At 40.5% G+C, this 22496-nt stretch overlaps 1 protein-coding gene across 8 annotated transcripts in view; it reads left to right on the plus strand.

Annotated features, from left to right (window-relative positions):
• mcf2lb (mcf.2 cell line derived transforming sequence-like b) overlaps positions 1-22268 on the plus strand; it is a 45793-nt gene extending 23525 nt beyond the window's left edge. For 3 of the 8 annotated variants that reach the window (XM_063497249.1, XM_063497246.1, XM_063497250.1), the window contains exons 4-34: positions 1735-1825; positions 5145-5264; positions 5401-5517; positions 6621-6770; positions 6893-7017; positions 7621-7735; positions 7813-7932; positions 9003-9194; positions 9290-9481; positions 9694-9853; positions 10536-10594; positions 10690-10775; positions 10932-10998; positions 11088-11203; positions 11309-11378; positions 11474-11566; positions 11928-12020; positions 12128-12253; positions 13706-13927; positions 14021-14113; positions 14205-14283; positions 15961-16033; positions 16184-16290; positions 16560-16652; positions 17134-17193; positions 17717-17782; positions 17931-18008; positions 18439-18548; positions 19311-19423; positions 19513-19616; positions 19713-22268. In XM_063497249.1, coding sequence (XP_063353319.1) covers positions 1735-1825; positions 5145-5264; positions 5401-5517; positions 6621-6770; positions 6893-7017; positions 7621-7735; positions 7813-7932; positions 9003-9194; positions 9290-9481; positions 9694-9853; positions 10536-10594; positions 10690-10775; positions 10932-10998; positions 11088-11203; positions 11309-11378; positions 11474-11566; positions 11928-12020; positions 12128-12253; positions 13706-13927; positions 14021-14113; positions 14205-14283; positions 15961-16033; positions 16184-16290; positions 16560-16652; positions 17134-17193; positions 17717-17782; positions 17931-18008; positions 18439-18548; positions 19311-19423; positions 19513-19616; positions 19713-19792 — 3370 coding nt within the window. In that variant the 3' untranslated portion in view covers positions 19793-22268. The remainder of the gene's footprint in view (positions 1-1734; positions 1826-5144; positions 5265-5400; positions 5518-6620; positions 6771-6892; positions 7018-7620; positions 7736-7812; positions 7933-9002; positions 9195-9289; positions 9482-9693; positions 9854-10535; positions 10595-10689; positions 10776-10931; positions 10999-11087; positions 11204-11308; positions 11379-11473; positions 11567-11927; positions 12021-12127; positions 12254-13705; positions 13928-14020; positions 14114-14204; positions 14284-15960; positions 16034-16183; positions 16291-16559; positions 16653-17133; positions 17194-17716; positions 17783-17930; positions 18009-18438; positions 18549-19310; positions 19424-19512; positions 19617-19712) is intronic. The other 5 variants (XM_063497247.1, XM_063497248.1, XM_063497253.1 and 2 more) reach the window with 5 other exon arrangements.
• The last annotated feature ends 228 nt before the right edge of the window (positions 22269-22496 follow it).

Below are 22496 nucleotides of genomic sequence, written 5' to 3' on the forward strand. Positions count from 1 at the left end.
TATTTTAATTTATTTTGTTTCTTATAGATTCACAAATTAACAATTTGATTGTTTCTTATTTATTATATAACACAGATGCACATTTCTTTGCCCTGTTAAAAGACGAGAGGAGGCCGGAGCTGTACCATGCGTGTTATGTGTTGTATATCCACTAAACCGGGAGACTCATCCCATCACTGCAGTGGCTTTAGGCAAAAGCTTTTTCACAGCTCGACTCACAGCTCGAGGTGCTTCTGTACCCTTTGTCATAAGAAATCCAATTATTAGAAGGACACTCATGGATGTGCTGCCCCCAAAGCACCAGAAAATATCTATGAATATTTAAATGAGTAGTTTTTGCAGTAGTTAGGAAATTGTGTGTTTGCAAAAAAAAAATTATAGCTACACAAAAAACTGTACATCCACTTATTCACATTTACCTTCAAATTTCTGCTAATTCTTTACTTTAAAGTTGTGCTAATACTTGATAGGCCCAATCATTAAATTTCCCATCCCCTGGCAGTGGATGTTCAGCATAAACCACCTTCTTATTTTAGGAGTCATAAATGTCTGAAAGGATGAAAAGCTCTTGTCTCACTTTACCTCTGCACATGAGTTGTAAAGCAATGACTGTGTGAAACTGCAGGGGTGAAAAGTGAGGATGATAGAGGAGGAGAAAAAGGAAAAGATGAAAGGGGAAGGAAATGCCAAAAATAAATGGTGAGAAGTGTCATGATTAATGTCAATGATACAGTAAGTAACAGCATTAACTAGAGAGACAGACATGAATAGATTTACTAATACTGCAAGCTTTGGGTGCACACTGTAAATGCTCTTCAGAACCTCACTCACATCTGTTTTGATCTGTTGATTGGCTAATAAAGCTGCCCATTGCTATGCACCCTTGGTTTGGTTGGCTCTTATTCCAGCAGCTCTCAGTCTCTCATTGGTTAGCTCACAGATGCAGTGAAGGGGGTGCAGAGTCTGGATCCTGGGATGGTCTTAAACATTTGGCTGCCTCTGCTTCAAACAGCACAACACACTGGGATCTGCCTCCTCTACTGTGTGGTTTCATTTTGCCTTCATTGTTACACGGACTGCTCTTTTTTTAACTGCTGCCACCTTGTCTACGCAGTCAATAGTTGCAGAATGAAAGATGTGAAAACAAATACTTGAAGCTTACTGGAATATTTCTGCTTGAAAGGTAATGACAGTGCTTTACCACTACCTGAAACAGGATGCACATGTTTCAGGTAGTGTAGATAGGATTCTGCTGGTGAACTGCACGTGCGGCCGTCAGTAGTTGTTGTCAGTGTTTACCCATCCCCTCCCCATTTCTACTGGGACCACAAAGAACAGCAGGGGAATGGGGGAAGTGAGGGCTGGAGGCTGGTGGCCAAGAAATCTGGAGGCGCTTCACAGTATCTCCTTTTATTGATGGTACCAGCTGTCTAAGAAGATAAAGAGCAGCACAACAAAACTGAAATCTGTGAACAGGCACTTGGCTTCACTTCTGTGCCATAGAGGATTTTTCCCCCCTCTTAAAGCTCTTGTGTTACAAGAATTCCCTTCTTGTCTGTCGTGTGGTTGTAGTACAGGCTGTTTCCATGTAAAAAAAAAAAAAAAAAAAAACACTGATATGACATCCTCCACATTCACTGTGCTGCTAACTTTCTCACCCTTGAACCATCAGGCTGGTCATAACAGATCTCTGTTTAGTTTGTGCTGAAAACGTTTCCTCCTTGTGTGTTCCAGCTTGTCGTCAACAGGCGTGGGGTTCATCCTGGTGATTGATCGCCGGCAAGACCGATGGGCAGCTGTAAAGGGGACCCTGCTTCGTATTGCAGTAAGTTTGTCTTTGCCTCTGCAGATCTGAGCGTGCACTTGCCTTCTGCATGAGACTCACTGGGACAGAAACAGATATTTCATCAGCTGTTAGAGTGAGGGGACCGAGGTTCGACAGGAACTGTCCGTAAACCATCACCCATGGGAGGATGAAGCTTATTAGGCCTCAGAGAGATGTTGTAACTTTCTCTACTTAACAGCTCCGCCACTAATATATGAGAAAGCACAGCCATAAGCTCTCGACCATTACCATCACAGCCAGTGTTTTCACAGCTATGGGGAAAAATAAGCTGAAAATACAGCAGAATGTGTTTGTTTTGTTCACACATTCATTTAAATCTCTCATTCATCATCTTGGCTTTACATTGATTGATATTTGGGCCTCTATTATAAACAATTGAGTAAATTAGTATAAATGAGTCACTTAAACGCTGCTCACAGTGGCTTAAAGGACTCCTGCACAACTTACTAAGCAAAGTAGCCTTTATCTTGTATGTTTTTCAGCTGCTGCATGATTCATCAGGATAGAGGGAACTTCTGATATAATCTCTTCCATTGCTCATTAATCCTACTTCTTTTTAGATGGAAAACTGACACTAACAGAATAAGGAAAATGTTAATTTGGAGCATGTTTCATTTGTTCCAGGCTTTACTTGTGTACAGTGAGCCAGAGTGTCTATATGATCATCCATGTTTCAGGCTTTCTGTAGGGAGTTGATGAAGCACTGGCAGCGCTCCATAGTGTATATAGATGGGGGTGGGAATCACCCTCTTACACAATCTCTCAGTATTGTTTAACTGGAGCTAAAACAATGGACTGCTGACAAGCACCATGATTCATATACTAATGGAGGAAGGCCACTTTTCTTTGGCTTAGTAGCTTCTTTATGTAACAAAAATGAGCTACTGTGTTGATCTCCAGTATAATAGAATTGCTCCACTGGAAGCAAAAGAATCTCAGGATTTTTCAGAAACGGCAGATGACAAAGATGGTGTGTAGGACAGTTTTCCTTAAGGAAATCTACATTGAACAGCATTTTTTGTGTGAAGCAGATCCTCACGTGTCTATTGAAAACACTGAAGGAGGCAGATGTATAAAAAGATGAAATGCCTGAGTGGGAGAGCAAACGATGGATATTACCACCCACTGTCTCCAGAGATATGGGAGACCCACTCAGTCATTTCAAATTAAATCAAGCTTTATTAATCCCACAAGGCAGAGTTTTACAGGTTGACAGGCTGGTAATAAGGGGCCATTCAGTCAGCCCTGTAATAATACTCTGCTTGAAGTGATTCCACCAGGCTGTTAAATACGTGGTGATGAAAAGTGGCGCTATCTGTAGAGTGGAGGTTCTTCCGTCTGTGTGTTGGTCTATGTCTGTGAGAAAATAAGGCGGCTGAGGAGTGATGCTCTTTGTCTTTTGCTGTGCATCTATGTAGATGTGTGTACTCGTGCATATGTGGGCTTGTGGGCATGAATGTGGGTCAGTGTGTTTTTGAGGACAGCTGAGCTGAGTCTTATGAGAGAAAGTGTTTGTAGACTGGTCTTAATTAAGTCTGTCACTACCTAAAGCTTGTCATTTATCAGGCTCCTCCTGAGGCGTGTGTGTGTGTGTCAGCCATTGTCAAAGAGCAAGTAGTGCATGACTGCCAGAGACCACAGATCCAAGCAACATGGATGAATGCTTGGAAGCTAAGGCTGGATATATAATATAGTGTCAGCTTCCAAAACTGTCTGTAGCCTTTAGCCTATGAGAACTTTAATTTAAAGAAGATAACCTGCAGCATATGAATATATAGTTATATTTCTAAAAAATATATATATTTTTAATTCCTGCGACTGTTTTAGAAAACACACTGTGTTAGTTGGACTATATTTAGCTAGTGCACTAGGACTCACAGCAGTGCCTTTGTTCAATGTATTCTCTGAAGGTTTAACAATACGTTACATTAAAGTTCCTAACAGAGCTATTCCGGACTCTTACCAGGAATCGGATATATCAGGCTTTGCTACACGCAGGCTCAGATATTAATTTGCATATATATTTCTTGGGATTTTTTTTTTGATGGTGATAAAATATAGAATCTTACCAGATTTACCATTAAAGTGGCTCGTTTCAGATTTGTTTCTGCACAAGATTGCCAAATCCATTAATCATAAAATAATTAATAACAGGCCTTTCTTTGTTTTGTGATAACACCTACCACTACCAAACAGAGCCATGTGTTCTGCAGATTGCATGATTCATCTCTGCAGATGGTGAATGACCATTTTAACCAGTTATCTTCCATCTTCCAGCGGGACAGTAAGGACAAACAATGGATTGATTTATTAATCTCATTAATAATGCTGCTCCCAAGAGGATTTCTTTTATGAACAATGTATTCGCTCTCACTTCTGCTTGGACCAGCATTCCTCAACTCACTCGAGGAGGATGGCCAATCAGACAAACCATCCATTTAGGTCATTAGCTAATTAAAGCTGCATTATCTATTGTATTGCCTGAAGAACAGAGATCAGCTTGTGCCCTCCGTGCTCATCCAACTGCTCTCACAGCAGTGCGCAGTCTGTCAGTGGGTGTCAATCATGACATTTTAATTAGCTTTTATTGGGTCTGTTGGCTGAGTGTGTGTGGTAGATGGACAGAAAGATAAATATGAAAAGGATTTATGTGGATGTTCTGAACACATGAAGCAAAACTGTTTTGCTTAGTGAAATCTGTTTTTGTGCTGAGTATGCTGTTTGAAGCAACTGTCTTTGTTTTCTTTTTGCAAAGAAATAATCAAGTTAATTATAGACATGTCCCCTAGTGTTTATACTGTGCAGCCAAGCTGTGAAAAGGGCTAAAAAATACTCCTCAGATACAGGGATAAGATGTGAAATAGATGTGTCTAAAAAGGAGATAAATTGATAAATTCCTTGTCACCAAACAACTCAAAACTATGCCAGTTCAGCTTGACAATGTCAACTGAGTAAGAGGAAAACCTGATTGAATGTGCCTGCACACGTGTGAATACGCCGTCTACCTCATTATTCATGCAGAAGCGTCTCAGAGACATGAAGATTAATGTCCCTGGCATGCAATGGCGCCCTGCACCCTCCACATTTTCTTCATTCTCTAGTAGTCTACTAGCTTCTTCACATCAGTGTTATCACGTGGGAGATGGAAGGAGAGACAAAGGGGGAGAGTAATATATAAGAAGTCCATGCTGTCAGCAGGAAAACAAAAGAAGAAAAAAACAGAACATGTACAACTGAAGTGTGATGTATAACTGACTTGCTTGCCTTACTACATACTCGGTCTCCTTTCCTATGTCAGGGCTCCTTCCCAGGGAACCTCCAGCTGGTTCTGGTTCTGAGGCCCACTACCCTTCTGCAACGCACACTCTCCGACATCCTCTTCAAGTTCAACAAGGATGAGTTCAAGATGAAGGTGCCGGTGGGTGCGCTTTGGGTCTCCTGTGCAAAAACACACTCATGTCTATTCCATGAGTGACTTGTGTTCTCCTCTCAAATAGGAAAAAAATGAAGAAGAAATATAGTTGCTCAAAGATGTTGATGTTTGTCTCTCTCAGGTGATTATGCTGAGCTCTATAACTGAGCTGCACTCTTATATTGATCGAACCCAACTGACCCAGGAGCTCGGGGGAACACAGGAGTACTGCCATGAGAAGTGGATCTCTCACCGCACAGTATGTACTGTTCAGTACTGTCCATTGATCATAAGGCATTTTTATAAAACCTTTTTCTACATGCCTATGAGCAAGTGGGTTTTGGCAGAAGGGAAAACTCTAATATTCAATGCAGCTGTACAGATTAGGCGTGGGATCATTTAAAATAATACTTTAACCCTCTCCAGGCAGGCGTTGCCGATTTGCAACAGTTAAAAACTAACAACCTGATTACCCCACATACATATTTTATGAGGTTTTTTTTTTTGATAATTTTCCCCAAATATCAGATTTGTCCTGTAACTAAAACTTAATTTGAGCCTGAGAGGGTTAAGATCTAATTTAAACTGAAATGTGCTACCCTTGATATAACCACTTACAATGAACACCACAACCTGCACTGCTTAGTCTATGTGTGCCACAGTGCTGTAAACTAACCACTACAGCCTGCACTAAAATCCCCAGCATTTTCATCCAGCACATATATATGTACCATGTATAGGTCCGACATCTGATGACCAAAAAATAAGCATGGTTACATAAGCTTTAAATTTCCAGTTTATCAGATGCCTTTGAAAACAATTTCTCATCTTCTTCTCCTGTCCTCTTTGTCTTATACCTTTCTCCATCTCTGAGGGAACTTGCTATACAACACACAATTGGCTCACAGTCACACTGTGGTCCAAACGGTACAGAAACAGTTTGTATTTGCTGATATTTGCTAAACTGTTTGAAGCATTTGAAATTACCTGAAGGTTATAAGTGTTACTCTGTTTATCAATGAACACATTACTTGTGTTCATGCTGATGAGAAGGATATTGTTTAACGTGGAAGCTGGCTTGTAAGTTGGCTGCAGCACATGAAAAATTTATTTTTCGGTTCTATTAGATATTAAACTGCCGATAAGATTTGATCACTTATTAGCTGAAATTTGTTATTAGTGAAATTTGCAAATTGAATACTGACGATATTGGAACTGCAATTCGGAACTAGCCAATCCCCTCAAAAGTGCACTTTATGATTTGTTTTACATGTTACAGGAACACAGTGCATCAGCATTACCTGAGAATTAAAATTTGGCATTTTCTCGATGAAAATCTCTGTTGTGTCTCGTGTGACTCAGGCTATTGAAGGCTTTGCACTGATGGTAAAGAAAACGGCACAGACTCTGCAGTCATTTGGGACTGAGCTGGCAGAAACTGAACTCCCAAATGAAATACAGGCCACAACCATCCTTCTGAGCACACACACCAGCAAGAAAGAAAAAATGAAGGTAATACCTTCAAATATAAAAATGCATTCTTTGATATTACAAGAGTAATATGATATGCATTAATTGCTTCATCGGTCTGTTCAGATAATGCATGCTTGCCCCATCTGTCTCTCTATTTCTAGGAGGATATACTGGTGGCTCTGGGTCAGGGCAGCAGGCTGTTGGAGAGCATCAATGAGCCTGTAGTGCGAGACCCCGACCACAACATGAACCAGGATGAACTGGAGAATCTGGCTACAGTTCAAAGGTTGGAACCAGTTACACCAGTGGCACAGCTGCAGGACGGTGACTGAAAACTAAAAAACTTCCAGTCATGACACATTAGAGGAGCACTTTTTTCTTTGTTGATTGAGACAGAACTTTGAACTTTTTGTGGGATGAATATTTGTTTGAAATTCATAAATAATGATTCCCTAGATTTTTTTGGACATGCTTTGAACTAAGTTAAAATTAAGAGCTAAGCATATCAGGCCAGCACTGAATTATTGAGGCATTTCACATCCTGATGTATTTACGTAACAAAAATTAAAGCCTTTTTTTAAAATGCAAGATATTTTTTTCCTGGCCTGTTTCATCTCTTTTCGCTATTTTAGGAATATTGTTTCAAGTCAGTATGCTTTGAGGTCAGACGGTATTTTAAGGCACATTGAGAGAACCGATCTCCACAATAATCATAACAGTTATTGCCACTAAATAGCATAAAAACATGCAAACACAAAAAACCAAGGGGATCTGAATACCTCAGTCAGCATCTTTGATGCATTCTCTGCTTCATTAATTTTCCCCCTACAGCTTTAGCTCGATTTAACGCTGGCTCTTTTCTCTCCATCTTTCTCGCCTTGCCTGACAGATTGCTGTCTCAGCTGGACGAGACAGAACGAGCTTTTGATGAGTTCTGGGTGAGACATCAAACCAAACTAGAGCAGTGTCTCCAACTGCGCCACTTTGAGCATAACTACCGAGAGGTGAGCTGGACTTTTTTTATATATTGAAATCCCGCATACTAGACTGGATCTCTTCAAAACTTGTGTTTCTGGTGCAGGTGAGGGCTCTGCTGGATCAGGTGTCTGAGAAACTTGCAACCTTCTCTGAGGTTGGGATCAGTCCAGCCCATGCTGACCACATCTTCATTGAGCTCACGACCTACGAGGAGAAAGTCTGTGTAAGTCACACCTGAATCATCACAATTAAAGCTTTGTGTAATCATGACGCAAACAGCTGAATAAGATGCTTTATAATATGGATGGGGGTGGAGGGGAGGTGTTCCGTTTTATTTTTTGTCATTTCGAAATTACATTACACTCCAAAAACAAATCACCGGCTGTGTTTTAGCAGATGATTGAAATTAAATGATTTTTAAATAAACTTTCATTTAAGAAAATTAAAAAACCGAGATGTGCTTCATTTAGTTCAAAATTACTAATTTGTTTGCGATTTTATGTAGTAAGGTTGATAGAACAGATAATAGTGATCATCATCATCATCATGAAATGTGATTAAACATCTTTATATTTCATATTCATGCGTAAAACGTCTAAAGTGCAGCAATTTTCTCAAGTTTTCTTATTTCATAATGTGCTTTTATCTAATAAAGTACTGCAAAGGGGACGCAGGGATTGCAAAAAAAGTCCAACTTAAGGACATCAAACTAGATGAGTTTCTCCCAAACTGTGAGAATAATTAAAGTCCATAAAGATAATAAGGAAAACCAAAGCTTAAGGAAGGTTAGCAAGGAGCAAGTGAACTCAGATGACAAAAAGGGTGGGAAAAGAACAAGGGTTGTGTCTAAAAATACAACAATCTACACAAAAAATTAAAAAATAAAAGCATAAGTAATTCAAATTGAAACGTGCTATGCACTGACTAACAGAGAAAGACATACTAAGCAGGAAAGACCTAAATAAAAAAGTAGTGCAATCAGCTTTAAATCAAGAACCAAAACTATATCAGCAGCTTCATCTGGACAAAATCCCATTACACTTTGCAGGAATTCTTAAATATGAGCTTTTAGGTTTATATTTCCTAAAAATCTTGTCACAGCTGCACAGTGCATTCAAAGCACAATACCTGTGTGCACAACAACCCCATATATCTCTGACTCACTCAGTGTCTATAACCTAACTGGACCTCTCAGGTCATCTCAGTGTGCATTCAGTTACTGTGGTCCTGTTGGAACAAGCTGTCTGCTGAGCTGAGGTCAGAACTGAACTGTTGTACTACACTGGTCCTCAGGAGGTTCTGGTCAGAGCTGCAGCCTTGTCCCAGGAGGGTGATGAACTGATCCAGAAGTCCCACTATGCTGAGGACTCCATTCAGCCCAAATGCAGTGAGCTTAGAACAATCAGTGAAACTGTGAACAACAATCTGAGAGCCAAGAAGGACCATCTCCTCAAAGCCAGGGAGCTACACCACCGGCTGGAGCGGGTGAGAAGACAACTGCATACATGCCCCCATTAGTCCCTTTGTCTTGTGTTGTTTCTGGTTTTTCCACTTTCATCCTCCTCTACTCTCCTCTGCAGGCATCAAAGTGGGTTGATGATGGCATATACCTGCTGGCTTCTCAGCCGGTTGATAAATGTCAGTCACATGAGGGCGCAGAGTTGGCCCTGCAGGAGCTGGAACGTTACCTGGATAATGCAGGCGAGAATCAGCTGACAGACCTCAGCACCATCTGGAAAGACTACGAGGCCGTGCTGAACCAGCAGTTTAGGGTAAGAGGACTGACATGTGAGGAGAATACACGTGTTGCATTCAAACGTCACATCGCTGAGGTTTTCGCCAACAAAAATGACCACATTAGTGCTAATGTCTAACACTGCATAATATCCCATCTCAGATTATTGTGTTACGACTTTACTGATGTTGGCATACATTAATAACACATTTAATGGTGACACTTTTCCGGTGGCTTCCTGTGCATCAGGACCAAGTGGAGAAAGTTTTCCAGAAGCAGGCGTCCATGCAGGAGATGTTTGACAAGAGGAGAGTCAGCCTCAAGAAGCTAGCAGCTAAACAAACCAGGCCTGTGCAGCCAGTGGCCCCGAGACCCGAAGCCTTCATCAAATCCCCTCTCAGCTCACCTGGTCAGTCTTCACACGGCCGTACATTACACTCGTCATGCAGTGCAGAGCCTTTTCAGACTTTCTCAGGTTTTTGTGCTCTTCAGTCTTAGCATTACTTGAAGCCTGTTGATGCTGTGTCTAGCTCTTATGTGTACATTACCTGAGACCATGCATTAACAGTCCATTTTCCACTGTTCAAACACAATGAGGATACATAACTTATTGCAGAACAACCTTGTAGAAGGAAATTAAAAATCTTATATTTATATATTTTTAGCTTGAAATCACTATTTTCAGGGGGAAAAAAATTGTATACATTTTCTTTATTTAATCTGCATCCTAAAACTTAACCCTTCCATAAAACACATTTACATACAAGGCCTTTACACACTCTCCAGTTAATTTATAGTTTTCCACAGCTATTCTATTAGTCAGTATATTGAAGCATTGACAGTAATAGAAACCACATAACCTCTTTGTATTAATTGTATTAAACATGTTGCAAAAAGGATGTTTCAAGCTGCAAGCATTACTGAGCTGAAACCAGCTTCTTACAATAATAAAGTATTTGGACACATTGAATGCAGCTTTTCTAATATTATGCCACATTCCTGATGACCAGCTAAAATGATCAAAGTAGTTATTAATAGTTATTACATCGTTTAATAAGTTGAAAATCATCCCTGTATTTTCTCATCCCCAGCACGCAGAGCAAAGCTGGAGAAGAAATGCTCAGAGACAGACTCCGGCAACTGTGAAAAAGTGAGACTCGAGATTCTGTTTGTAAACTGTTGTACAAGTGTTTTCTGAAGACTTTGGAGTCTGTTCCCTATCAAATGTTTCCTCTCTTTTTTTAGGGAAATGGCCAACTGAAGAACGGAGACAGTAGCAGCAGACATACCTCTCTGTCAGAGGAGGAGGAGAACCTGGCAGTGCTCAGGCGGTGAGGGATCAACACTAACTCTTTCATCTGTAATCAAATTACACAGCAGATGGGCTGTGTGAAAAGGGTTATCTGGGGATCTAAAGCTCCGTGCAGCTATCTTATCTGAGTACACCGAACCCCTTACTTGATCTCTCTGCCTTTGCCTTTCTGCAGACATGTTATGAACGAGCTGCTGGAAACTGAGAGGGCTTATGTGGAGGAGCTGCTCTGTGTCTTACAGGTGTAGAATCACTCCACAGAAGGTTTCCTGTCCTCTCTGTTTTTCCTGCTCTGGGTATTTCATATTGCGCTTTTGTTGGTTTGTTTCAGGGATATGCCTCTGAGATGGATAATCCAGCAATGTCTCACCTTATCCCTGCGCCTTTGCAGAACAAAAAGGAGGTTCTGTTTGGCAACATGCCGGAAATTTACCACTTCCACAAAAGGTAACGGAGCGCCATCTGGTGGTCACTGATCATATCTGTGCTGTGTTGGACATCAAGGCCAATAAACACATTCAAATCCTTTTTTTTTTTCTTTTTTTTTACCAGAACTTTTCTGAGGGAGTTGGAGCAGTACACAGACTGCCCAGAGTTGGTTGGTAGATGCTTCTTAGAGAGGGTGAGTAAAGGGTGAGATAGCCGAGAGACACACATCTAATTTTACTGAAGGAAGGGACTGTGCTGTACAAATCGTTTTCATTGCTTTCCCCTCAGATGACAGACCTGCAGATCTATGAGAAGTACTGTCACAACAAACCTCGCTCTGAGAGCCTGTGGAGGCAGTGCTCAGACTGCGCCTTCTTCCAGGTGAACAAAGTAGCCATCAGCACATTCGTGTTAGCCTAACCCATTTAACATTTCATTGCTTGGGGAAATAACAACCCCCCAAAAAAATATTTTTAAAAAATAATTTGTATAAATATTTTTTGGGAAACAACTTTCATCCAGTTGCCTAGTTACCAAAAATTGCAAACTGATTTTTCCAGCTTCCAGTGGGAAATTAAAAGCTATAATATTTTAAAAACACAGCATTATATAACAACTCAAGTTACCAAGTTGAACACATTTTTCAGTGAGATACAGTAACTCAAAAGAGATTTACGCTCAGGTGGGCAGAGTAAAAAGGTGTTAATGTATTTTTGACATCATTTTCTTTTTATTACACCAGGAATGTCAGAAAAAGCTGGAGCATAAACTGGGTTTAGATTCATATCTCCTGAAGCCGGTTCAGAGGATTACCAAGTACCAGCTGCTACTGAAGGTGTGAATCTATCTGTTGGCCACAAATCAAATAGACTCTACAACTGTTTTTTTTCCATTTTCATGTGGTTGCTATGAGCTGCTTCTTCGGTTTTTTTCTAACTTCAGGAAATGCTGAAGTACAGTAAGGGCTGTGAAGGGGCTGACGACCTGCAGGATGCACTGACCTCCATCGTGGGGATCCTCAAGGCTGTCAATGACTCCATGCACCTTATCGCCATTACAGGATTTGAGGTGAGACATTAAACAGGCCCAGAGTTTATCAGTCACCTAACAGATGCTTGGCATCCGCTACATGGACTCTCAGAGCCACCATAACCTACAGTTTATAGTAAAATATCTAGAAGGGAAGAAATTTCACAAACTGACCTGCTGCAAAGGTGCTCAAATTCACTGAGCTATTTAGAGTGACCCATTTTTCCCCAAATATCTGTGAAGGTAGACTGAGATTGCATGGCTAGGTGCTTGATTTTATAGGCTACACCTGTGGCAATGGGACTGCTAACACCTGAATTCAAGGAATAAGAGTTGCCGGATGATCTGATATCCTCGTGTTGGTGTTGTTCCCAGATCATCATGAAAATGTTGTTCCAGGATCAACATTGCAAGTGACCAATCAGAATGTTGTGACGTTATTCTTTTGCGTGCCAAGCCATTCTTGCATTTATGAAATTCCAGTGTTGCAAGGACAATATCAATCCTGCTTACCGTTTATTAAAAGGTTAGGGTTAGGATTAGGGTCAGGGTCCGTTGATCGGCGGACAGAGGCGGTTTCTCGCAGCTTAAGTACAGTTTTTTGTTTTACGGCGGTTTTTCCCGAAGTCGCAAAAGTATGACGTCACAACATTCTGATTGGTCACTTGCAATGTTGATCCTGGAACAACATTTTCATGATGATCTGGGACCAACACCAACACGAGGAAATCAGATCGACCAAGAGTTGCCACCCAATACTTTAGTGTATGAGATGTCATGGAAGTCAGATAGGTTCTGAGGTGAAATTGTTCTTTTAAATGATATAATAGAGCTTTTTACAATACATGAAGCAAAACTGAAAGCTCTTTTTTTAAAATCAAAATGTAAAATCAGTTCAAACAAAGACTCGAGAAAGAAAGTCTATATATTTTGTGATATTTAAAACATTAAAGAACTGCACTGCAACAACAGATCTGTGGCCCAGATATGCAAATCTGTAACACTCAAAAATAATGTGCAAAGTGTGAAAAATGTGAAAACTGTTGGGAGAAAAGAGCTGATATGATCCTTCGACTTCCTTGATGTCAAAGGATCAAGTGTTAACAGATCATTTGGGATATAAAGGTCCAGAGAGGTGAAACTCCTTTTGAATTCCACTGTTACTTTCATCTGGCAGATGGAAACATGAGGATAAGTGACATGAGAACTTTGAAATTAGGATAAATTAGACAAGTGTTCTGCTCTTGCGCCTGTTAAAACTTGGCAGCCACTTACAAGTGTATATATAAATTATTTAGAAAGATATATTTATCATAATCTTGACACTTCAGATAACTCTGGCATATAGCACAAAAGAGAGATACATTTGGTATAAAGACTGAGGTGTGTGAAAGTCAAACTTGGGCATCTGTAAACTATTTTAGAACATATCCAGTGTGGTTTTATTTTTAAATTAAAGTATCTCTTCCCTTTAACTCATTCATTTCTCAGGGTAATCTGAGTGAGCTGGGTAAACTGCTTATGCAAGGGTCATTCAGTGTGTGGACCGAGCACAAGAAAGGCCATGCCAAGGTTAAGGATCTGGCCCGTTTCAAGCCCATGCAGAGACACCTCTTCCTCCACGAGAAGGCCCTGCTCTTCTGCAAGAGGAGAGAGGAGAACGGGGAAGGTTATGAGAAAGCTCCTTCATACAGCTTCAAGCAGTCCCTGAATGTGAGCCCATCTAAGGTTGCAAATTGCATTTGATTCTTTTTTTACTGATGTGGTAACAAACATGCATATTTCTCTTCACTGTTTATTGAACAGATGAGAGCCGTGGGCATCACTGAGAATGCAAAAGGAGACAACAAAAAGTTTGAAATTTGGTGCAACTCCAGAGAAGAAGTCTATATTGTTCAGGTAAATAAACAAAAACTAATAAAGAACAACTACTGAGCAAATACTCTGATAATGGTTAGATTTGGAGGGCTGTACATCCTTTTTGTCTCAGGCACCAACGGCTGAAGTCAAAACAACTTGGGTAAATGAGATCAGGAAGGTCCTGACGACCCAGCTGGAGGAATGCAGAGGTACATTCATGTATTATGAAAGCCATTTCTAAGTTTTTCTATAACTTATGCCCAGTGTTGGGAAGTAACGGAATACATGTACCGGTGTTACATATTTAAAATACAAAATATGGGTAACTGTACTCCATTACAGTTACTGTTTACATAGGTGGTAATCAGAATACAGTTACTTTGTTGAAATAAATAGAATACACGGCGGTCATTTCTGGTTTCATATGTTAGGCTATTCCCACTCTATGCCTTCTCCAATTTTGGTGATAAAATGCAGCCGGGGGCAGGCTTAGCTCAGCTGGATTAGCGTGTAGTCGTGAGAGCAGCCGGCCCGGGTTCGAGTACGAACTCAATTTTCATCTGGAATTAATGCAGTTTCTCTTATCCTGATTGCTGGAAACCCAAACAAAACACACAATAAGAGGCTCTAACGTAAGCGTCCTGTTAATGCTTGTGGTGTCAGTCACACAATGGACCCAGAGCCAGCAGTGCACGGGCAGGAATGCATTTCTTACTTGGACACCACTTCATAAGAAGAATGGGATGGGTGAAACTTCAGTATCTTCTACTACCATTGCTGTGTGATTTTTATTATTATTAATGAAGGCCTTTTTGCCACCGAGCTAACATTGTTAGCTGAGGTTAGTTCATAGACTGCAGACTGTTAGGCAGTTTCTCAAAACTCAAGTACGCGAGTCCGACTTCTTAAGTTCACACGGGAGACCGGACTTCCCGAGAACGCAGCGTGATCACTCTACAATTGGAACAGCAGTGTACTTGATGACGTCACAGCTCCATCTCCTCTTAATTTAACTGTGTTAATGTTTGCAATGGAAATTACACATGATGTGGTAGATTTCTTTAAGAAAAAAGATACTTTATAAAAGTAGTTAAGCACTTTGGCAAAATTCGCTTTTACATATCATCTGTTTCATAATGTCTAATAAGCTTCATAAGGGTAAACACAATCACTACATGACAGAAACACAAGCTTAATCTCAATAGTATACATGTATGCCTGAATAAAAACAAACAAGTGAGATGTTAGAAAGCTTTTATTTTTATTTTAGTAAACACTTAAACTTACAACAGACAGCTGTGGTTTGGAAGAGAATTGAACAGATATTTAAAATATAATCGGATCATTTTTGGAGCAGCCTTCAGGATCTCCACGTATTAAAATGCTGTTTTTAGACTTGATGGATAGCATTAACAACCTGCTAGTTGCAAATAAACATGTGCAGTTCCACATGACTATTAATAGTCATGTGCAGTTCCACATGACTATTAATAGACCAAAAGAAAACATATTACTGCTACAGAAATAGTTTTCTATACGAGATCGCTGCAAAAAAGTGCAGCCTTACGTAATGTCCAGCCTACTGTTACTCATTTTATATTAAGATTTAAAAATCTAGTTGGTATTGGTATGGCGAGGAGTCAGTAATAGTAATAAATCACACAGCAGTAGTACATTCATGTACTACAAGCAGGACAATATATTAAGTAATCCAAAGTATTCAGAATATGTTACTCAATGAGAGTACGTTACAAAATACATTTTGGGGCATTTATTCTGTAATCTGCACTGGAATACATTTTAAAAGTAACCTTCCCAACCCTGCTTATGCCTTCGCTGAAGTGATGTTCCAGCATAGCTGTTTTTCTCTCATTTGTGTCATTCAGAAGCAAGCCAGCAGAGGGCACCAGATCAGGCCACCCATGCTCCACCTGTTCCCACTGGAACCGTAAGTCTCAGGTAAGTCTGAACTCCCCACCTCATTTACTTTCTCTCACTGGTGTTACGAACATTTTCCATGTGATCGCCCTTTGTAAACTTTTAATAATCGGTGCCAGTTCTTTCAGAAATTGTTGAAGCTTCTCACGTTGCTCTCTTCTCCACTTGCAGCCCATTCAAGACAGGCCAGAAGGGCATTAAAAAGGGAGAGGAGAAGAAAGCTGAGTCCTGCAGTCCTGATGTCAATTCCTCCTCTTCTGTAAAGGCTGCAGGGAAAGGTGAGTGAAGAGCGCATGAGGGATACCCGCCTTGTTTCTTGTTAAATTTTAACTTTAACATTTGCAATGCATGTGTTGCATCAACTCTGTTTTACCCTACCTCTGTGCTTTCCCACTTCTGATGATTGATTCGTGTCTTAACTTCTCATTTCCCAATGAATCAAGTTCCATTTTCCCTCTGTATTGATCTTCCCTCTTAACCCAACTTACCTTCTTCCTTAATTTTTTTTGTCCGTCTGTTTCGTCTCCTTGCTTTCCGTCTGGGTCAGATGAGGGTGTGACAAGCCCAACCTCAGACAGAGCTGCTGTGGCTAAAAAGCGCTTTACTTTACAGGGCTTCAGTAACCTCAAAGCTCAGAAAGGTAACTGCAAGCCAGAGATTTTCCATTATCCACCTGATATGTCATCTTCTGCATCTGTGAAACAAAAAAATGATTTTTCCATTTAGTGTGACTTAATACATTTTTGTTTAATCATCTTAAGACACTAATATTACATCAGTTAGAAGCTGGATCACTCTCATGTCTTTAGGACAAGAAATAATCAGGCTCAAGTGAGTTTGCAGGAAGTTATTGCTATAAATCATCATAGATCATATACAATTATGTTTTTAACCTATTTCCTGACTTTGTCACAACTTCTGGGTAAAGCTAACTTCTGACAGCACTCTTTTCACTTTTACCACAAAGACATGAGTGTGGTTTCTTTTAATCCAACTTTCATCAAATTAATGTGTAAGCCATTTTTTTTTTAAATGTTAGACTATTGCTCAGTCTGGAGAAAGTATCTGGGGGATTTTATTAAAGCCTTTTAGTCAGAAATGCTGCATGCTTCCCTCCACAGAGCCCTCAAGTACTGATGACAAAAGTTTTACATTACCCATGACAGTCTTCCCATCATCAGGTATCACACAGCTCTAGACCCCAGTTTGATTTCATCCAGTGTAATGGCATTTCCACAGTTGACATTTTGACTTTGTTAAGAAAAGCATGTAAATCTGAGCAGGTGTTGAAAGTTATGTCAGGGTAAACAGAATGAATCAGCATGCAGAATATCAGAACCACAGAAGTGCAAAAACCTTACACCTGCATACTGTAACATGTCAGAATGTCTCCAGTGAGTGGCCTCTGTGTTGCTGAAGCACTTTTTCTATGGCAGCAGCTTCTATTCTGAAATCTTGCAGAGTTCAGCTACTTTTTGCAGGTGCTGTTTTAGTTAGAGTTACTTTTCTACCTCTGTATTAGTTGACTTTTGTTTGTTTTATTAGAGTCTGAGCTGAGAAAGTGCTGTTTTCTATGCCTCCTTTATACCTTTCCTTCATTCCTTTCATGAAAATAGGCCTTTTGAATATTACTTTTTGATAATTATGTCTTTCTTGATTTAACTTTCAACCTCATCTCTTCTTCTTTTTACTTTTTTTCCCCAGGATCTCCCACCAGCCCAGATCACAAGACGAAACGCCAGAGTGATCCCACGCCATTTGGCTTTAAAGGTAATGTTCAACCACTGCATAGCCTCCTTGCTGGGTTAGTTGTTTTCCATAATGCTTGAATACATCCAAGGTCTTACACAGGTTTGGTTGGCTGCAGCTACTGCAGGAAAAGTGACTAGCTGTGTTTCCATTGCCTCCTGTCCCTCAGATGCAGGTCCTCCAGCCCTCCACCTGACCAGAGCCAGGTGGTTCAGCACCTCTAGTCTCTTACAGACAAAGTGGAGAGGTATATTGGCACTAACCTGCCCCAGCTGGCTGTGTCAGGGTGTTTCACTGCTATGAACCTTTTAAATGCAGCGCGTTTGTCCTTTCCACATGCCCTTCAAGCGCAGAGAAAATCATAGAATACCCTCTTACACAGAGGCATGTTTGCCTGCCCACTTTATACCTCTGTTTGAAGAAAGTTTAAAATATGAAGTTGCATGCCAGTCTCCACCATCTTGGAGTTTTTCTGTAGTGCATAGTTGTGGATCTGATTGTGTAATCTGGGATTCCTGATTTTAGACACTTTTGTTCTAACAATGGGGACCTTATCGTGGTTCTTCCACACTCACCACTCTCCCTTCAGGTCACGTACGTGTTTGACAGTAGCTGAGGTTGAATGTTGCTGCAAACTAAGCACCCGGTTTTTGGGGTTTTTTGCCTCTTCTGTTCAGGCTGGAATAAAGCCTCCCTGTCACTCGATGCCTCAGGGGAACATGACGGCTACTCCAGCGCTGAAGATCCTCTTAACTCTGACCCAGAAGACGAAAATGGCAAGAAGCTGGTGAGTCACTGTATATGACTAACAGATAGCAGGCTTGTAATCACAGTGTTGGTGCTATGGTATTCAGTATTTATATCTAAGGTTACATTCAAAGTTTTCAGACATTCGATATCATTGTTGGTACCATAACACTGCCAGCAGAAATAGAATACACTTTTATGTCAGTGTTGCTCATAGCTTCAGACAACAGTGATGGAACGATTCCCAGTATTCGTGCTATATTATATAATGTGTGCAAGTCTTTCTGCCATTGTAGAAAAGTATTGCTGTACACTTTAGTTAATAGTAACAGTTTAAAACTGTAACTTTGTAAGTACTTGATAAAGTTACCACTGTTGTGCTCGTAGGAGGATGCTGCTGCTTTCTAATACTGATAAATTCAGAAGAAAGACTTCCACAAACAGCTGAAAGCTTAAAGCTGATTTCAACTCTTGCTAACCTTTTGTCAAAACTCTGATATCAATTACTACTGAGTCTTATTAAACTTAGCTGTCATAGAATGACTTCCGAACTCTCATAAAGTCATTACTTTTGAATAGATCTAAAACTGTAGTGTAAAGTGAAGAAGAGACAATTCAACACGCATGAAACATGATTTTGGAGGTCTGGGAGAGCCTATGGTAACTAAAGGCATGCAATTGTGTTTTGTATTGTGTGACATTAATGGAAATCCATTTATGGAATTATCTTAACATGTTACTCATGATCTGGAAAGATTGCTGAATTTCTCTTGAATCTGTCTCTTATCTTGACTATGAACAGTGTGCTGGAAAATACACTGTGACGGCTGAGTATGAGATCGGTGGCGCTCAAGAGCTCTCTGTGAAGAGCGGAGATGTAGTGCAGCTGGTCAAGGAGGGGGACGATGGACAGTGGTGAGGTTACAACCTTATATTATCTATGAGAACTAATTAAAAAAATCTATAATTTAGAAGAATTGGTGTCACTATACTTTTGTGTCTAGGCTTGTGCGTAACTTAAACACATCTAAGGAGGGTTGGATTCCTGCTGCTAATCTTATCAACCTCATTGGAAAATCAAAGTCTTGTCAGTCTCTCACCAGCTCAGGTATTCTAAGAAACAGTCCCAAATAAATCATGTCAAAATCCGACATGCATTTGTTACACCTGTATTGACTCCTCAATATGGCTGTGTTTCCAACAGAAGGCAGTGGCTCTGGGAACCTCAGCACATCATCTAGCTGCAGTGAGACCTACACGAGCTTCTCTGATATCAAACCCTGAAATACTCGGCACTTTCTTCATCATCAAACTGCCATCATTCCTACATCATGTGGCTATCTGTACTGTTTTGCCAGCATCTGTAATTATGAATTTTGTCAATTTTCCACAGAAAACAGAAGTTACAAAGGTAACTATAGTTTTATGAATTCCAGGATCACTGCCAGTGGCAGTAAACAAAATGTCTCCTCATAGTTTGCACGTGTTGAAATCTTATATAAACAAAATCATATGCATGATGTGTAGGCTACCTGTGTGTATGCGCTGTAAATAACTTGGTAGGCTACATATGAGCTCTATGAAACTTGTCATGCTGAAATTTTCCAAGTGACCAGCATGACTGGCAATCATCTTGGGTTCCACAGAACCACAATCATCTTTATAACTTATGTACTGTTTTACTTCGTCCTTTCTGCCAGTGGCAGTAAACAAAGTGGATGACTTAAAGCAGGAGCATCAAGAGGAACAGACATCTTCTAGTCAACCAGTGGCTGGTAACGTGAATCCACAGGCTGACAGAACCATGCAACCGTACACAGTATTCCCCAAGATGCCCTGCACAGACTATGCACAGATGGAACACCCCACATTGCTGTCCAGGAGGTGGCCACACCCCTGGTAGAGTGGCAGACGACACCTGAAGGAGGCAGGCACACCTGCTATTCCATATGCCTGTTTCATCCTGTTTACAATTTGGTGGGAATGCCCCGGTATGAACACATCTTTTCTCTTGTTCTTTTCATTATAAGAAATCAGAGACAGGTTCCAAGTTGCAATGCCCCCATGTCCCAATCTCCAAGGTCCTAGTACACCTAATAGGAAAATAGGAAAAGACCAGCAGAGCTTCAGCTCTTCCAAAAAGCTCCTCTTCTGAGTTGCCAATAACAAATACAAACTAGCTAGGAAATCCAGAAGAGATCCAAGTACTGGCTACTGCTCATGACTGGAATATCTAGCATATTGGGAGCAATCAGTTAACACAATAGACGATCGTGGCTCAAGAGTTGGCAGTTCGTCTTGTAATCGGAAGGTTGCCGGTTCGAGCCCCGGCTCCGACAGTCTCGGTCGTTGTGTCCTTGGGCAAGACACTTCACCCGTTGCCTACTGGTGGTGGTCAGAGGGCCCGGTGGCGCCAGTGTCCAGCAGCCTTGCCTCTGTCACTGCGCCCAAGGGCAGCTGTGGCTACAATGTAGCTTGCCATCACCAGTGTGTGAATGTGTGTGTGAATGGGTGGATAATTGAACGTAGTGTAAAGCGCTTTGGGGTCCTTAGGGACTAAGTAAAGTGCTATACATATATATACAAATACAAGGTAAGGCAGATGGACAATAAGAAGGAAAGGCAAGATACTTTTGTCAACCACAGCTTTAAGAGGGCAAAAGACTATACTCTGACAACGACAGTCTGAATGACAACCTCCTACTTGTGCATCCAAGGGATGCTTACCTCCCCAACATAAATTATAGATCATTAATTATGAACCTAAAGAACAATTAACCAAGAAAAAACACCAGGTTGACAGCATGAAAATCAAAGGGGCTAGGCGTAAGCTACCAGGGGGTATTTCCATCACATTTTGCATATAGGATCTCACCCTGTGGCATATGAGGAGACATATTTGTTTTGTTTTCCTGCCACTGGCAGTCATGAATGAATGAAAAAGAAAAAGCATTTTTTTCATTTTTCTAACCTCTCACATACACTGCACATTGAGAATGTTATACATTTACTGTGAAGGAACAAAACACATGCATATGGTAATTTCACTGTATAGATCTGTCATGGAGACAGAAGATCCACGTGCTGATAATGTAATAGATGTATGAATGGGCCAGCAGGACTGATCTCAGTGAATGCATCTATTTATGCTCACACTAAAAGCGGGGAGAGGTTAGTGGACAACAGCTGTCTTTGTGTTCACATGCACTAGTTTCCCCAGGAGTTCATATTTTAACTCTGAATGAGAAAGAGGGCAATGTCCACTTTCTTTAGCTTGAATGAATTTTTCCTGAGAGCCGCCTCTCTGTCCACTTTTTAAAAAAAAAATGTTTATTTATTTGTATGAAGCACCCACAGATATTCATCCACTCTTTAATTTTATTGTTGTCTGTGAACTCTCCTCCTGTCTGCTGTCAGTCTGTCATTAGAAACCTGTTCTGTCACCAGCTCTCCAGAGTTTGTGTGTGTGAGCTTTTGTCCTTTTGCTTTTGTCTCTGATAGCCTGGTCGAATTCTTTGTGCATTTTCATATATGCTACAGTTTTACAAATGTATTCATGTGAATAATGGGAGATCACTGTATAGGCTAACTTATTCCCAGCAGAGGGAAAATGTTTGGAATGTAGATATTGTTTATTAATATGTGTCTGTCATGATATGTTTGTTAAAGGAGATGCTATATTGTACATTAAGTATGGTGATGTCACTGCTTTGTGACTTGTCCAGTTTTTTTTTTTACATAAATGACTTGTGACAATTCACTTACCGTCTCTCTCTCTCTCTCTCTCTCTCTCGGTGCTGAGATGTAATCTGAAGTCTTCTGTTTTTGATTTCTGAATCATCTTGAAACATTTCTGTAGCCAGCTGTTTCTCAAAGAGCTGTGGTCGTAGGCTATTATACTCGCGCAGAACAACAACAAAAAGCGAGAAATGAAACTGAAACAATTTAACGGGTTGCCAGGTCTTTTCATAGCTTTCCCCCCAATAAA

This window comes from Pelmatolapia mariae, linkage group LG16_19 (assembly GCF_036321145.2).
Source record: "Pelmatolapia mariae isolate MD_Pm_ZW linkage group LG16_19, Pm_UMD_F_2, whole genome shotgun sequence".
In the NCBI taxonomy this organism is placed as follows: Eukaryota; Metazoa; Chordata; class Actinopteri; order Cichliformes; family Cichlidae; genus Pelmatolapia; species Pelmatolapia mariae.